We start from the raw sequence: 17,000 nt of genomic DNA, 5'->3' as shown, positions 1-17,000 counted from the left end.
AAGGGCTCTAGCCCACCCAGAACCCAGGGCCCAGGCCAGCCTAATCCTGTGGCAACCAGCAGGAGGAAGGCAGAGCTGGGCCTGCAGGTTGTCCCAAGAGGCCACTGCTGGCCTCTTACAGGTATCACCCGGGACCTACCAGGGCATCCTTGGCCAAGGTGGAAGCTTCTCCCTCCTGGCCCCTGTTCCCGGGTCCAGGACCCCTTGGGCTGGCTGCTGCCTGCTCATGGGGAGGACCCGAGGGCTGTGCCCACCCATGGGGGAGCTGTGGGGGAGGGGACAACCTCACACTTGGGCCGTTGCTGACACTTGCGGTCGGAGGCTGTTCCTTGGTGTTGTGGGTCAGCGGAGTGCATGGGGGTCGGTCGGCTGGCTTTAGCTGGTGAGCACTCACCCAAGACCAGACTCCTGTCTGGGCACTGCCCTGCTCTTTCTTAACCACACCTGGCAGGGCAAGCTTTGGCTAGGGCCCGTCCTGCCAGGCGAGAGGGGCTGCTTGGGACCAGAGGACAAGGCCAGCCCCTCCTGGTGCTGAGGACGGGCGCAGTGGGGGGGACTCGTTCACTTAATCCCTATTCTTTCTAGAAGTACTTGTTGGTGTCTGCAATAAGAGAAGCACCGGGCAAGTGCTGGAACTCCTCTGTCCCTTTGTTCCTTTGACCCCAGTTTCTTTCCTGGGTCATCTGTGTCACTGTCATCAAGACATCAGGTTCTTCATGGTTCTGGTGATTTGGCTTCTCCCTGCACTCAGCCTGGGCACGCGCGCACGCACACACACACACACACACACACACACACACACACCAGCCACCCTCCCCAGGCGACTGCCTGGAGCTGGGCGCTCCATCCGGAGGCTCCACCGGAACCGGCATCTCCTGCCCCAGCCTCGGCTGGCGGGTCAGCCAGTGCTGGCCTCTGGGGACCAGCAGGGCAGGCGGCTGTGCATCCTGCGTCATTAATAATGAATCTCCAGCGGCTGCCTGCACCTCTCGCTGGCCACCTCGTTGACACAGTGAGAGCCTCAGCAGCCCCGTGCGCCAGAGCCAGCACCGTGAGCCAGGAAGCCAGGGAAGCAGCTGCTCCCGAGACCCCCTGAGCCTCTGCCCCCGCATAGTCACAGTGGGCAGTCACAGTGGCCCAGCTCAGCCCCGTGGCCACCACTCAGGGCTCAGTCGGCATCGAGGACAAGGACGCAGGGAGGGGGCTTCCTCCTCCTGTCAGAGGCAGGCGACTGCTGGCCCAGCCAGAGTTCCTCAGCCCAGCCCCTCCAGGCACCCGGGCAGGAGGGCAGGAGAGCCCCGCAGGACCAGGAGAACCTGGCGGGGAGGGGAGGACGTGAGAGGGCCAGGGAAAGGGCACCTCCCACCGCCGTCTCCACTGCTCTTGGGAGAGGTCTTTTCTAGCACCGTCTGGAAATCGGATGCCCTTCCCGGAGCCTGCGTGGGCATTGCCTCCACCTCTCGCTGCCTTCAGAAACCCTCGCTCCTGAGCGGACACCTCGACGCTCCCTCACCTTCTGGGACAAAGTCCTGTCCCAGGCAGAGGAGGACTCCTAAGGACGATGCCTTCTGAGCCCAGCAGGAGGGGACAGGCAGCCAGGAGCTGAGCGTGGCCTCAACATGCAGGTGTCCTTCGTGTGCTCCGAGCACAGCCTCAAGGCCCGGGTTCCCGAGGAGCGGCTGGGACGGCCGCTGACTGGCAGCCCCAGCCCGGGCACCCATGGAAGATTCCGGGCTGTGGCCATGGTGGCCCGGAGCCTGGGACAGCTGTCGGTGCATAGTGTGCCGAGCGCTGGTGACAGCAGCATGAAGCAGCCGGCGATGAAATATAGGTAGGAGGGACGGGTGGCTCTGCAGGCTGGGGCTCCCCTCCCTGCCTCCCCGCTGCATGAGCCACACAGTCGGCAAAACTCTTGTGGTCAGTCCGGGGCCGTGTGCGCTGAGGCCAGGAGGGCTGCTTAAGCACTTGCTGGGCTCGGTCAGAGGTAAAGCCAGGCTCCACTCAGCGCCACGGTTCCTCTTCAAGGCTGCAGAGGCAGCTGGCCCACGGTCACCCCTCTCCTTCCTCCTGCCTTTGTTTCCTTCCTGGAGGTCACTTACAATAGCAGTGCCACCTGCTTCTCCAGGGGACCCCAGGCATTGGCCCCCTGCACCCTCCTGAGCTTTCCTGGGCATACAGGCTGGGTAGTCCGGGCCACCATGACAAGCCTGAGTCTGAGGAAGGGGGCTCTCAGGGGAACCCTGCCGGGGAAGGACTCTGCCCTCTCTGGCTCGAACCAGACTCGGGCTGGCTTCCTCTAGTGGGGACTCTGGCTGCAGTGGGCACAGGGTAGCCAGGCAGCACCCAGGCTTGCCCATGATAGCCCAGGCTGCCTTGTCTCATGGGGACTCAGTGCCCCACCTGTCCTCCAGGCCTGTGACTTGTATGTGGAGAGGGCCCAAATATCCAGGAGAGGACCTCCCTCCTTTCCCTGAATTCCTCCTTGCTCCTAGGATAGAAAGAGAGGCCGGCTTTGTAAGAAGAGCCCCTGGGGGCAGGGGCAGGGGCAGGGGCAGGGGCAGGGGCAGGGGCACCCTTCTGAGGTCTGGCTCTTCTCACTTCCTCTGTGAGACTCGCCCAGGGTCCTGAGTGCCTGGAGGGGTCTGTGGCCCATGATCTGCACAGACCAGAGAGGCCAAGTAAGGGCTCTGGTCCCTGGGTTTCCTGGAGAACATTTTCTAAGACAGGAGCCAGGGCCGAGTCCACTTCTCAGTGGCCAGAAAGTCTGACTCGGACCAGTCTAGCTGTCCCGGAGGGTGACGATCTGGACTCGTAGCTGGTGTTGGTCACAACTTGGAAATTTCGAGAGTCCCTCCCAATAGCTGAGATGTGCAGCTCAGTCCTCCCCAGAACCAGAGCCTGGCAGGTGGACTGGACGTTCAAGAAGAGTGTCATCTGAGCCAGAGACCCCTCAGGGTGAGTCCGGGGTGACAGAGCCTGTGCTCTTGTCCCAGCCACCTTGGGTCCCGGGAAGGTGAAGGTTCTTCAGTGGACCTGATGGGTGATTGAGAACGATCCAGAATGGAATTCTCTATTCTAGAAGCTCTAGGGTTTGTATCTTCTGTTAAGTGGGGATCAAAATCTGGTTGTAAATAGAAGACGTAGATTTTAGTGAAGATGCCTCTTACTTGATGTGACTTTTAAGTTAATTGGAGATCTCCAAGAGCCTGAGTGACCGTGTGTGCATGTGTGACCCTGTGTGTGTGTGTGTGTGTGTGTGTGTGTCTGCGGATGTGTGTTCCTATATGTGTGCACTTGCTGGAATCAGGGAGAGTAAGACCGGGCTGTGCAGGGTTTGCAGCCTGGGGGTCTGGCCTCAAATCCCAGCCCCAGCATTTCCTAGCTTCTAGAACCTGCTTCTCCAATGGAGGAGCAGACAGCCTTCCACACAGCAGAGCCTGGTGAGCTTTGCCTGGGGGCGTTGGTGGAGGGAGGTGGATTCAGGTCTGTAGGATCAGGAGGCTTCCTAGCTGCTGAAATGGGAGTGGGAATCCAAAGCATGCCCCCCCTAAGGCCTCTGCTGAGCCCCTTTTGTACACAGCCTATGTAGCCTCATGAGTTACCCCACCAGGCCACAGCCTGGGTGCAGGTGGGGGCAGCAGGGACTACAGCAGGGACCAGGTCCCGGCCCCAGTACCCCTCACCACCTCCCTGGGAGGCTGGGCCTCCCCCATGGCTACTCCAGGCACAGCCCACAGGTGTTAAGGGACCTAGAGGTGACCAGCACCAGGTGCCATTCTCACCAGAGGCCCAGAGGTACTCAGTGCGGCCGTGAGAGCCAACCGTGGAGTGAGGAGAAGAGCAGCACTGTGTCCCGAGGGGCTGAGCCGGGTCCCGGGCTGCTCACCCCACATCACACCAACATCTTTCTGCACAACCCTCCCTGGAACCTGCCGCTGCCCACTCCAAGTGGAGGGTAAAGGCCCCGAGGCCCAGGCCCGCTCACAGGGAGCTGGAGTCTGGGAGCTAAGCAGACGTGTAAGCAGACAGTGCCTCACCATTGGGCAGGAGACTGACAGGCCAGCGAGACGGCATCAGGAAACACTGTCTGCCTCACTCCTAAACCAACTAACCCAGGCCCCCCTTCCACCTGACCCCATCTGTCCCCCACATAGACACTGAAGAGGCAGGTCCTGAGCTCCTCTTTTTAAAAGATCTGTGATCCTCTGGTTCATTCCAGCTCTGGTCCTTCGGGGGCCAGGGGTGCAGTGTCAGGGTGAGGCCTGGGGAGACGCACTGGCAAGCTTTCCCTGGTGAACTCCTCATGGGCCTCTTTTCCAGGCCTTGGGAGAGACTTGAGCCAAATTAATGAAAACCAATAGTATCGTGTTTAGAGGTTTTGACCAACTATTTTATCGTATGTCAAGCGTTAACTAGGAAAAGAAATCTGTAGCTAATGACGTTCATGTCTCCAGTTTGGAGTGGCAGCGACGCAGCAGCCCCGGCCAGGCTGGCGGTGACTGTAGGCTCCGCCCCCACTGAGCAGCTGTGTGCGGAGCCTTCTGCCCGGAGGCACCCATTCCCTCTCATTGCCTCTCTGGAGCCTGGCAGCGGATGGCAGAACTAATACCATCATGTTAACAGGGAAATGAGTTGAGCGGGGGACAGCGGCATTCCGCATGTCCTAGTTGTGTTCAGTTATTCCTGTGGGCGGAGAGGCCACTGAAGAGCAAACTCTCTGGGTCCCCACGGGGCACAGGAGGAAACTCTTGCCCTTCCAGGGAAGCTGGTCCCTTTCAGGCCAAACAAACGGGAATCGATGAGACCCGGGGAGCAGGGGCACGCCTCCCGAAGCTGGGGCGACGGTGCCTCTGCTCTCCACCACAGGTCAGGTGGGTCGGCCTCGTATTTACTGTCCCCACCTGTCTGTGGTTAAGCTGCTCCATCCTCCTGAACACAGTGTGTTCCGGCATCGGAGGACCTGGATTTGGATCCCAGCGCTATGCTAGGAGGGAAGTTGGCCAAAGAAGGTGCCTAAATCCTGGTCTTCAACTCAGCCTGGTCAGAAATTGCCCCCCCAGGGTCACCTGGGCAGGAGGTTTTGAAAGGTGGGGACCCCACCCCCCTCTACATACCTGGATTGATCTAGGCTGGGCACCCAGTGGTGTCCAGAGCTCCGGGGACACCCAATTGCTGTGAGTACCTGGGCCTAGTCCCAAGGAAGATGTCTGCAGCCTGTGTCTGTTTCCACAGGGGTCTGTGATCCCCAAACAGTGAGGAACCTTTCACCTGGTCATCATGCCCCTCCTAGCAACCTCATTGTGCCCACCCACTGTGAGGTTAGAGTGGACATGACTCCGTAGACCTGGCTCCTGCAGAATGTGTGATAAACTCGCGCCTCTTTGCAGCGGCCCCAGACACGTGGCTGTAGGTTGGCTCATGCGCCCAACACTGAGGGCACTGTTAGACAATGCACCGGTTCATAGGGGGAACCCGAAAACTTCATCTCCCTTTTCAACATGGTTGAACACTTAGCTACTAATCCTATTTGACTTTTCCACTGGGGGTTTTGTACAGGGAAAATGCCGCCCTCCTCCCGCATGCCGTGCCGTCTCTCTTGGGTATCTGCCCCTCTGGGAAGAGAGACGCGCTGGTCAGATGTGGGTCAGCGTCCTGTGAACCCTGCCCCAGGCACACACGAGGCCTCCTTTCATCCTCTCAGCAGCATCTGCGCCCAGGTTGCATGGGAAACACCAGGCCAGGAATCAGGGAGGGGGCGTTCCTACCCAGCCAGTCTGCTGTGAGCTCCTGCTGCCCCCCAGGCTCTCCCACAGACAGGTGGGGGGCGGCCAGGTGTGGGCGTGATCTGTGCTGAGGGGATCGTAATGCCTCACAAGTAAGGCAGCTGCCAACGTAGAGTGAGGACCACCCACACTGCCCCTGGGCTCCCAACTGCCGGGGCAGATACATGCCAGTCCTCAGCAGAGGGCTGCCACCTCCACAGCCTCCTATGGGTACTAACGACAGCCTGGATATTAATGTCCACCATTCCCATAGGATCTTGGTGGACCCCAATAGGCAAGTGCCTTAGTGGGCCCGTGGCTGAGCCCAGGGCCATGCCTGGGTGGGACGTGTGTGGCAGGAGCAGCCAGGACCTGGCTGTGATGGGGACAAAGCTAGAACCTGCCCTGCTAGGGAACCCCACTCTCCCCCAAACCACTTGCCTCAAGAAGACAGGGGGACAGAGCCTAGCCACATGGGTTAGTCCCATGTGAGGAGGGACTAACATCTCTTATCCTGTCCCTGGAGAAAGGAAGTAAGAGCCCACAAAGCCACAGATATGGCCAGCTTCTCAGCAGGGAACCCCAAGAATTCACCAAATCCCACGGGGACCCTGTGGGTGTCCAGGTCACATCACACTCTGTGAAACCCAACCAGACATCTGCTCCTGGGACGGCCCTGCAGCCTGTCCCCTGGCCTCCATCACTGCCACCCCAGCAGCATGCAGAGCCCACGGTGGGCCCAGGGCACAGCGGGCACTCACCTGCCCTGGGGTGGGTGAGCAGAGGCCTCCCTCTGAATGCCCGTACCTCCCGGGGTTAGACATGTGTTAGCTGGGCTGGGAGTGCACAGGGGTGGGCGCTGGCCAGTGGGCCTGGCTGGTGGCACCCTGCTCTGCACCCAGGACTCACACGCTGCTTGTTTTTTAGGAACCTGGGCAAGTCCGGCCTGCGGGTCTCCTGCCTGGGGCTCGGTGAGTATGGGGGACCCTTTATCACCAAGGAACAGGGCTGCGGGAGGGCCAGCCCTGCCCCTATCAGGGGAGCTACACACAGGACAAGGACTGGGGAGTGGGGCTCAGTTGCCCCACCAACCAGGAGGAAGGGGGACCGAGAGACAGCCGTAGCACAGGAGGCCAGGGGAACCAAGGCCCTTGGCACCCACATTCCACCCTGCACCAGAAGATCAGAGCCACTCCCGGCCCCAGGTATCCTTCCTTCTGGACCCGCTCACTGTGGCTCCCCCATGGGGGGCTGCCCATTTGCCCTGTTTCCAAATAAGAGCCCTGTCATGTATGGGCAGTCCTTCACCTCCAGGGTGCCCATGGTATGCCCCCTTCTTCCCTAACCCTACTTTCCCAGCAAGAGCAGGGACCCACCCATTGTTGGGAGACCCTGCATTCAGCTCCCGCAGCAGCATGTCCCTGGCAAGGGAATGTTTCTCGAAGGCCCCAGGTCTCCTGGGCTCGCAGCTCCTGTCCACCTGGAGACTGTTGACCCACAGTTTGAATGCTCACCCAGAAGACCAGGTGTCCACGCACACAGGGGACAGGCTCACACAGAGCAGCGTGGCTGCCTGTGCTGCCCCCGACCCCAGCCCTGCAGTCTGAGGTCTGAGCAATCCCTGGAGGGTTTTTTTTCCGGCTCCCTGGAAACTTATCTAACCTAAGCCTGTGTGTTTCCTTCTAGGAACATGGGTGACCTTTGGAGGCCAGATCACTGATGAGGTAAGATGGACTCCCCTGACCCCCAGTGCCCAGCAAGGCCTCACCCCAGGCCTGCTGCCAGGTCCCCTGCATGAACATGAGCATTGTTCATGCAGCTGCCACAGCAGCCTCCCTCCGTCTGTGATGGAGAGGCCCTACCTCATGAGATGGTGAAAAGTTGAGCCAGGTGGCAGTGGCCAGGGAAGATGCCACATCTGGTGCCACCACCTGCAGCCAGGAGCCTGGGGGCCTTCAGCAAGCCCCCAGCCCCCAGGAACTCAGGGACTTCACATGCATGACACGCTCCCCAGAGTCAACCCTGAGAATCCAGAGATAGCACGTATTCGGAATTAAGTTGGGTGCGGGTCTGAGCTGACTCGGCAGAGTGCACCTGCTGGGGTTTGAAATGTCAGAACGTGTTCTTCACAGTCATTTAAAAACCATCTTCTGCAACTTCCTGCAGGCTGAAGAATCTGAGTAGATCGACCCTTTACCGAGATCCCGACACACATTTCCCGTAGCTGCTTGTCACATTCAAACCCACGTGCTGGGGCTTGTGTCTCCACCACTGAGGCCCACGGGTGATGCTAAGGAAGGGCTCTCCAAAGAGCATCATGAGGTCCCTCGGAAGGAGAATGATGTGTTCCCAGAGGGGTGCACTTCTGGGTGGTAGTATACATGGAAAGACAGTGGCACTTGCTCAAGGTGCTCTGCGCATCTGCACCAGATGCATTTGTCCCCTTCGCCCTTCTTACCAGTATGAAGGCCACATTTAAAAATTAGTTTATCCGAGACCCTGTTCACTGTGATTTCAAAGGGAAAGCTTTGCTTCCATCAAATCCAAGTGCACAGTTTGTTTTGTTCATATTCATTTTTGTGACAGTAGCTGGTTATGAAACGATTTGCCTGTGCTCTGAGATTGATGGGTACAGGCCTTCAGGGCCAAGTCAGGAGTTTCTAAGGCAAAGGGCCTGGCCTGAGCTTGTCAGATTGAGCAAAAATTGGAGTCATGAGACCATGTGTGGTCTGCTTGAAATAAGTCCTGCCTGATCCGCCTTGGGTTCCTTTCGATGTAGTAACTGAAATAGTGGATGGAAGAGTCCTGTAGAGGGGTGTGATTTGTCCCCAGACAGGGCTACCTACCTGCATGTGGACAGACATGAACACCCACTGGGTGACTTCTTACCAAGTGGTCGGTTGCACTGAGGAACGTTGATGAATCATCTGATGGCAGCCCCAGCTGGCTCTGTCAGGGACACAGCAACATGGATAAAGACATTGCAGGTCATCCCTAGATGACCATGCTGGGAGGACAGGGGGCATAATAGATGATGGACTCAGACCTGGAAGGTTGTGGCAGGTGAAAATGACAGAGTAAAGAATAAGAAGAATTTTGTACTAAATCCTACAGTTAGTGTCCAAAATGAAATCAGTATGTCAGGTGTGGAGGGCCCCTTGGCTGCAGTCCTGATGGGGAAGGCCAGGTCTTTATGCTCCAGGCTGCTGCCTGCTCGGTTGGAGCCAGCCAGGAGATGAGGACCATCCTGGACTGAGGATTATTTTTGTATGTGTATGTAATTTTTAATTAAATAGATGAAACATAAGTTTACCACTTAACCCTTTCTAAGGATACAGGTCCGTGTCTGTAAGTGCATTCACATTGCTGTGCAAACCTCACCACTATTTCCAATTTTGTTTTCATGACCCCAAGCAGAAGCTCTGTACCTTTAAGCTGCTATACCCAGACCCTGTCAATCTCTTGATCTACATCCTATCTCTGGAGACTCAGCCATTTTTTTTTTTTAATTCCAGTGTTGAGGGTTGAACCCAGATTCTTGCACAGGCTAGGCAAGTGCTCTGTCACTGAGCCACATCCCCGGCCCCTCAGCCTATTTTTTAAATAAAGTTTTATTGGCACATAGCCAGGCACGTTTGTTTACCAGTTGCCTGGCCTACTTCTCACCACAAGAGCAGAGCCGAGTACCTGCCACAGAGACAGTCGTGGCTCTTCATAGAGCAAGTTTCATGTCCCTTGTTTGGTGAGGTCACAGCAGCTGTCTGCTAGCATCTCCGGAGCTGTTGTGCAAACAGAAGCTCAGAGCTGTTCCGTGCCCCACCAGGGAGGAGTGCCAAGGAGGAGTGACAACAGCCCTCACACAGCACGTTGCAGAGCCCACAGTTTACAGGACACGGGCTGCTCTCATAGATTGTCACCAGAAGCCAGCAAAAGAAGCAGACGGCGCTAGCGAGTCTGACATCACGTGTCACGTGTGAAGCCACAAGGGTGGTGCCAGGGTCCCTCTCCTCCCACTTGATGCCCTTTCTGCCTCCCTGCTCTGCCCCTCAGGGGCCACAGCATGCTGTGAGGAGCACGTGTGCCGGACAGACTGGGCAGCAAGGACCTAATGAGAGCCGCGGCTGGAACTTCACGTTTATGACCCCACTCGCGGCCTAGTGGCCCAGGGAGGCCACGTCAGTACTCCCATCTTACGGAAGCCTGATGTGCGCCAGTGCCGGAAGTCACATGTGGGCCCTCAGCCTTGGCACCTGTGCCCAGCCCTGATGTGACTGTCCTGGGGCTGGGATGACTCCTGTGGGATGACAACTCTCTGGGGGAGGGTGGCAGGGAGGTGGCCCATATGTCATCCTGACTTCAATTTCTTGGACTTTGACCCTGGAAAGAACTAAAAAGTCACAAAGCAGAGGCTCTGTTTTGTACAGTGGGATGCAGGACCCGCCAGAGCAAAAGACTCGGTGCCTGCTACCTGCTACGTTAGCTCTGCGGCTCTGTAGGGGAAAGTAGAGCCGCGTGCGAGCCCGGAAAGAGGGGCCCCCAGACCACAGCAGCCCTAGAGAGCCCTGGTTTCCTCCTCCTCTTGTCACCCAAGGGGCCATCCTCGGCCATTAGGATCGGGGTTTGGTCTCTCCTTTCGCTGGGAAGGGTGAAGTTGGGATTGGTGCCCCTTTGCCCAGTGCTCTGCCTGCTGCTTGGAGCCCTTGCCCAGTGCCAGGGGCAGCAGCTGGGCTAGGATTCCTCCTCTGTGGAGGGGACTAGGCATGTTCGTGGTTAGCTTTCTGAAGTCTGGACCATCGGGCCCCTGTTCTTGGTCCAGGAGGGAGAGGAGGAGGCTGTCCTGCACTGGGCAGAGCAGAGCCAGGAGCAGCCAGGGCAGTGAGGAGGTGGGGGGAGTGACCACTCTGAAAGCCACCCGAGGCAGCTGGAGAAAGGTGCCCCACAGCTCACGATCACTGAGCACCTGCCAAGAGTCAGGTGCCACCCTCAGGTGGCTCTCTAGCAAAGGGACAGACGCCATAAGGAAATAAGCACATCTCTGTCTCTGATGGTGAAAGGTGCTCTATGGAGAATGCATGAGTCCCTGGTGGCTGCTGTAATGAAAGACCCCCCCCCAGCTGGGCAGCTTAAAGCAACAAAAATTGATTCTCTCAGAGTTCTAGAGGTCAGAGTGCAAAATCAGTGCTGCTGAGCTAAAACCAGGAGTCAGCAGAGCTGTGCTCCTTCTGGGGATTCCCTTGGGGGAGAGCCCCTCCCACCTCCAGCTCTGCTGGGCACAGGTGCTCCTTGGCTTTCAGCCACACCACTCCCGCCTCTGCCCCCCGCTGGCCACCTCACCTCCTCCTGGTGCATGTCAAATATCCCTCTCCTCCCTCACACAGGGCACCTGTGATGGCCTTTAGAGTACACTTAGATAATCCAGGTCAATGTCCCACCTCAAAATTAATGTAATCCCCTTGAGAAGTCCCCTTTTCCACATAAACTAACAGGTTGCTGGACCTGACACCACTGGGGAGCCACTGTGTAGTAGACCCCAAAGGAGGGGAAACACACAAAGAGGGCTGGGATGGGGGCTCCTGCAGGAAGCAAGAGTGGGCATGACATGATGGGAAGAGCACTCCAGAGGACAGTGGGCAGCCAGGGGAGCCCCGAGGTCGGCCTTGAGGACGGTGCCAGCAGCTAGGCGCAGGGGTTTTGGCTTTGATCATCTGTGAGACAGAAGCCACTGGAGGGTTTTGGCAGCGAGGAAATGTGACCTGACCTGGGTCTGAAAGCCCACTCTGGCTGCTGCCCAGGGAGTGGCCAGCCGGCGGGACTTCTTAAGTTGTAACATGTCCCCGAGTGCCCTGGGGATCCACTTATGGAAGACCCTGACAGGGCAAGTTGGAGGCAGAGCCAGGGCTGCTGTATCCGTGAGGCATCTGATACACAGATGCCCTTGAGCCACAGCAGAGGAGAGAGAAAATAACCCAGCAAGCAGGACATCCGTCGATAACTCCACCGATGGCCACATGGCCAGTGGGCTTCCTGACCACCCCCAGCAGCCGGCTGACGGGCTCTGCTTTGGGCTGCACACACCTGAAATGTTTTGGGCTCACTGCTGCTTTTGAAAAACAGTAGATTTGACCCACCCTCCAAATACCCTGGATTTTTGGCATCCCTTGAAAAATCAAGGCACCTGGTAGTGCCAGGCCCACCTTCCCAAGGGCAGCACTAGCCATGGGCCCTGCCCCTAAGTTCCTTCAAGTGGTATCCCACCCAGCAGTCACCAGCCCTCTGTATTGCTCCCCACACCTGCCTGGCTGCTGTGACTCTGAGCTCAGTATTGAGAGAGGCCCCATGTCCCCACCCTTGGCTGACTCCCCGTCCTACAGGGGTTGAGGGCCACTGGGAATAACCTACCTCATCATGGGCTGCCCGGTGCCCCAAGCTGAGCTTGGGGAATTGAGACACTTGGAGGGACAGCAGAGTCCAGGGGACACTTCTCTCCTGAACCTTGGAGGGGCTGGCTGTCCTTTGCAGATGGGCTCCCGGCTCCTCAATTCCCAACCGCGCCACTGCCGCCAGTTAGTCTTTGCCAGTGGCCTGAGCAGCAAGCTCTGGTCTGCAGGTTGGATTGTCAGTCCTGCCCCACAGAGGGCTGGGAGTGTGCTGCATTGGAGAAACTCCAGCCAAGGCCACTCTGGCTCTCAGCCCCGCCACATAGTAGCCGGGGGGCTTCTGTCTCTCCACCTGCAGTACACAACAGCACGGTCGTGGGCGGAAGGTTCCCGGAGACAGCTGAACACACGGCCGGAGCTGTAAGCAGAGACATTCATCCCACCAAGACCCGTGGAGCTCCTGTCAGCTCCTGGGGCCACCACAGCCGAGGGGCTTAGAATAGCAAAAATTCATTCTCCCACAGTCTGGAGGCCAGAAGCCTGAATCAAGGTGTCAGCAGAGCCCTGGTCCCTCCAGAGGCATTGAGCGGGAATCTGTCCCGTGCCTCTTCCAGCTTCCGTAGGTTGCTTGCCACCATTGGTGTTCCCTGGCTCGTAGACACACCGAGCCAATCTCTGCTCCGTCATCACGTGACCTTCTCTGGGCTTCACGTTCACTTCCTGTGAGGATATCAGGCGTACTGAATTCAGGGCCCGCCTTGGAGCAGCATGAAATCTTCATAACTAATTGCATTCACAAGACCCTCTTTCCAAATAAGGTCACCTTCTGAGGTTCTGAGCACCTATTGAACCCAGCCTACACCCTGGGACATCCCCAATAGGTAGTGTCCCTGCTCTCAGGAAATTCACGGCCCATAGGCTGCTTCTTTGTCCACTTTACCTTCATCTTGAAGGTTGTGTGACTGAGAGCTGCCTCCCCATCCTGCGGCAGGGGAGGACAGAGAGAGTGGGGAGGACAGGGAGAGAGGGGATGGGAGGTGGGGGAGGAGGCCATCTAGATCCCAGGCACCAGGGCCTAGGCACCAGGGAGGCCAGTCTCCCAGGCCACAGGGGTCCTGCTCTGGAGCCTCTGAGCCTTCCCCTGAGCTGGCAGGACAGTGCTGGACGTGAGCGATTCGGCCTCTCTTTTCAGATGGCAGAGCAGCTGATGACCTTGGCCTATGACAACGGCATCAACCTCTTCGATACCGCTGAAGTCTACGCAGCTGGCAAGTAAGTGTCTTTTCTTCTGAGGAAGGTGGCCCAGGATGTCGGGGTGAGGGGGGCAGCTCTGGTACCCCTCTCACCCTCACTGTGCCTTCCACCTCACTTCCTTTCTAAGCTCCCAGTGACCTTGGGGGCTACCTTTATGGGCCCAGAATCACAGAGCACTTGGGCACCGTTCGCTTGCTGAGCTCCCTGGTGCGTGAGCACTGAGGTGACCGAAGTCCTTCTGGTACCAAAGACACTGTGCGGGCCAGAGCTATGATTAAGTTGTTGTCCTGGGCTCTCGAGGTGCTGGTGACCTGCAGCCAGCCCCACATGCCTGACATTTTCATGTCTTAATGATGCAATTAGGGCGCCGGCCTCTCGGGAGCAGGAGAGAGCAGGGCTGGCCCATGCTGTGGGAAGCGCTGCCCGTCTTGGCAGGGAACTTTCCTACTCAATTATGTAAAAGCTCAGCCCTCTTCAGCCAGAGCTGTTGGCTTCAATTTTAAAGACTGACTGTAATCAAATCATCCATTCCCCTGCATCGGGTTTCCAAAAGTTAGCTTTTGTTTGTGAAATCATTTGTTGGCTCCCTGCTCCCTGGTTGTCCCCCCCCCCCAAGTCCTCCCCACGATCGCTCCTGCCTGGGGCTGTTGGCTGTGCTGACTGCAGCCCTGACCCGCTGTGCACCATGGCCAGGGGGCCAGCACCTGCCTCACGGGGCTCAGATTGCTGCGCACTACCTGCAGTGGGGCCCCTGGCACCAAGTGTCAGGGAGCACAGCTGGGCCTTTGCTGGAGTCCTGACCCAGGACTGGGGAGCTGACAGCTGGGACCCCCACGCCTCCTGCAGCCCCTGTCAGCAGCCCCTCCTGTGCCACGGCCCTGCCATAAGGCAGCAGCAGCCCCCATCAAAGGGAAATGCTTCCCAGACAGAAGATGAGCTAAGCTGAGGGTCAAGGTGCCAGAGGCAGATGCCCAGCCCTGGGGCATCCAGTCCTGAGCCTCTTCCTTGGCCCAGCTCCTGCCTGGGCTTCTGCCCACAAGGGTGTATGGGAGGCAGAAGCTCCCTGCAGCCTCCTCTAGTTCCACATGGTCCAGTCCCTGTGCTCTACCGCCCAGCAGCCACCCTGCTGAGGGCTGTCTTCAGTCTCCGTTTAACTGGACACCAGGGGCAGCATGCTGGGGCAAGCACGTGGGGGCCTATGCAGCCTCAGGCCTCTTGGAAGCCCTTTGCTAGAAACTGAGGATTCCGAGAGCACCTTCCTCTCAGGGTGCCATTGCTCTGGAGACCCACCTCTGCCAGCCACTGCAGCTCCTTCTCTGTCTAGCCCAGAGCAGAACCTGCCTGTCTGCGCCCATCAATGCTCGGTGTGAGCAGCCACCCTCAATGCACAACATTGAATTCCAGGGACAGACCCAGAGGAGTCCCTCTGGGCAAGGGGCTAGGGACAGCTCCTGCGGGTGGTGGGCCAGAGCTGCCCCTCCTGCAGACGAGGGTGGACATGCACCTATCTTGCTTCTCATGCTGACACTGATTTGGTTGTTTCCCCGAGAGCCAAAGGATTTCCACGCCTCCCCCCCAACAGACACACACAAATTCAAGTGTCACCAGATTGTTAGCTTGCAGGAAGGACACAAACAGCAGGCCTTGGTTAGCCCACCGTCTACAACACAGCTCTGCAACCATGTCCACCCTTCCTAGTCCTTTGTCTGACAATCAGGGACCGAGGAATAAAAGGAAAAGGCCCAGGGATGAGTGAATTTTCCGTGCATCCTGACCATAAATGAAGAGCATTCAGAATGTACGCTAAACAGCTTGCAAATTAGGGCCCATTGTCTCTGAGTGGATGACTCAGGCGCTTTGATAATTGGAATGTAGCACTGGGTATGGATCATTCTCCGTCTGTTGCTTTTGCTCAGAAACATTTTGCTACAAGCAGAAAGTTCTTAAAAGTTAATCCAGCACTGCTGTGCCAAGTGAGGCTGGAACAGCCCGCTCCTGACCCCAGCTGGCCCGAGTTTAGTGCAGGACCAGGAGTGACGCCAAGCAGAACAGAGTGCTTGCCTTGCCATGTCCCTGATGTTCGGAATCAGAAAGCAAGAGACATGCAAACACACACGTGTTCACACTAGCACACCCACAATCTGTTAGAAATACCACCACCACCAAAGACATGTTGATTGTCTCTGAATGCAGAGGATGCATCTGATGAAAAATTCACCTTTTAAGCATATATCCGTCTGCGCATTTCACCCATGTACTGTGGCCAGGTGTTTTTCCCAGTGAATTCCAGCCAATCAGGAAAATGGGATGCTGACTTTGATGAGCCGGACATCAGCTCCTTCCTTCTCTGCAAGGTCTGGGGCTACTGCTACTTGGATGTGCGCCTGAGGGAGGGAGAAGAGCTACTCCCAGCCAGCCCCGGGCAGTGCCAGACCCTGCTTGTGTCTGGAATGAGCTGCCAAGCCAAGGTTGCTTTTATAGCCTGGCTCTCTAGGCCTTGTGGCAGTTTCACAGAGGGGACCCGTGGCTATTGTCCCAGCAGGGCTGGGTTTGATTTCCCCATTCTGCAGTGATGAAATCCCCTGGTCTGTCTCTTGCTTTGCAGGGCTGAAGTGGTATTAGGAAACATCATCAAGAAGAAGGGATGGAGGTAATTACTCTCTGCACACACAGGGAAGGAGGGGAGGAGGGGCAGTGCCTGGGAGGGGCAGATGTGCTCCCAGGTGCCTGGCTGGGTGGATGGGCCACTGCACTGCAGTGGGGAGGAAAGTAGAGGGGGTCCGTTCTTTCCTGTTGACCAATGTATTGCCCCAGGGCAGTCCTACTAAGGCCTGGAAGTCCCCCAGTTTTTCTTGCTGGGAAGGGGAAAAACGTCTCAGAAGGGAGCAGCCCAGGCTCCTCCAGGGGAAGCAAGTGTTCATACCCTGAACGTCCAGGGCCAGGGCCAGGGCCAGGGAGAGTCTTGCAGGTCACTAGGTGAGTGTGAAATTCAGTTCTCTGAGGGATGGAGGCAACGCTACTGGAGAATAGTTCAGTGGAGGCTGGCTGTGTTGGCCACCTGCCCTAGTGCCACTCTCCATATTAGTCCCACCCCACCCACAGGGGTTGAGAGGGTAGGGCCCAGAGGCAAAGCTATGAGAGCTGCCCTGGTGGCCAGGGTGCCAGACTGAGCACCTACGGAGGGTCCGGGTGCAAAGCCTCCCTCCTCTTCAGAGGAGCCTGGAGGAGAGAATGGCCCCACCCTGTCTGCCTCCACACCCCTGGTGCTCACTGTCCCCATCTGGGAAGAGACCAGGGTCCGACCTCCTGGCAGGCTGTCCTGAGTCTGTAGATCATGGACCCAGCCAGTGCATCACTGCCCTGCGGGCTTGTCCTTGAGGGGTGACAGAGCCCAAGCCCAGAGGTGGCAGGTCGGGGCTGAGATCCTTCTCAGGAGTGACCCTCATCCACACTCTGGGCCTCAGCTACCTCTTTTTGTTTTTAGAAACTTGAGCACTTTTAAACCTGGGTTTTCCCTCCTGTCCTCCTTTCCCACCTGCCACTTGGAACATCAGTGCCGTTTGTCAGGCAGCCCCCACCCCACCCCACCCCCGTGGGTTTGACACCC

General features: G+C 57.7%; 1 protein-coding gene across 7 annotated transcripts in view; it reads left to right on the top strand.

Annotated features, from left to right (window-relative positions):
- The window catches only part of Kcnab2 (potassium voltage-gated channel subfamily A regulatory beta subunit 2), an 84,669-nt gene that overhangs the window by 54,556 nt on the left and 13,113 nt on the right, over positions 1-17,000 (top strand). For 6 of the 7 annotated variants that reach the window (XM_048783732.1, XM_048783733.1, XM_048783731.1 and 3 more), the window contains 4 exons: positions 6,690-6,733; positions 7,449-7,486; positions 13,332-13,411; positions 15,999-16,043. In XM_048783732.1, coding sequence (XP_048639689.1) covers positions 6,690-6,733; positions 7,449-7,486; positions 13,332-13,411; positions 15,999-16,043 — 207 coding nt within the window. Of the gene's footprint in view, positions 1-1,604; positions 1,832-6,689; positions 6,734-7,448; positions 7,487-13,331; positions 13,412-15,998; positions 16,044-17,000 lie in introns of those variants that run through there. The other variant, XM_015501468.2, reaches the window with a different exon arrangement.

The sequence above is a fragment of the Marmota marmota genome, unplaced genomic scaffold (genome assembly GCF_001458135.2).
Source record: "Marmota marmota marmota unplaced genomic scaffold, marMar, whole genome shotgun sequence".
NCBI lineage: Eukaryota > Metazoa > Chordata > Mammalia > Rodentia > Sciuridae > Marmota > Marmota marmota.
Note: the sequence above shows the minus strand (reverse complement) of the source record. Positions and strands in the feature narration are given on the sequence as shown.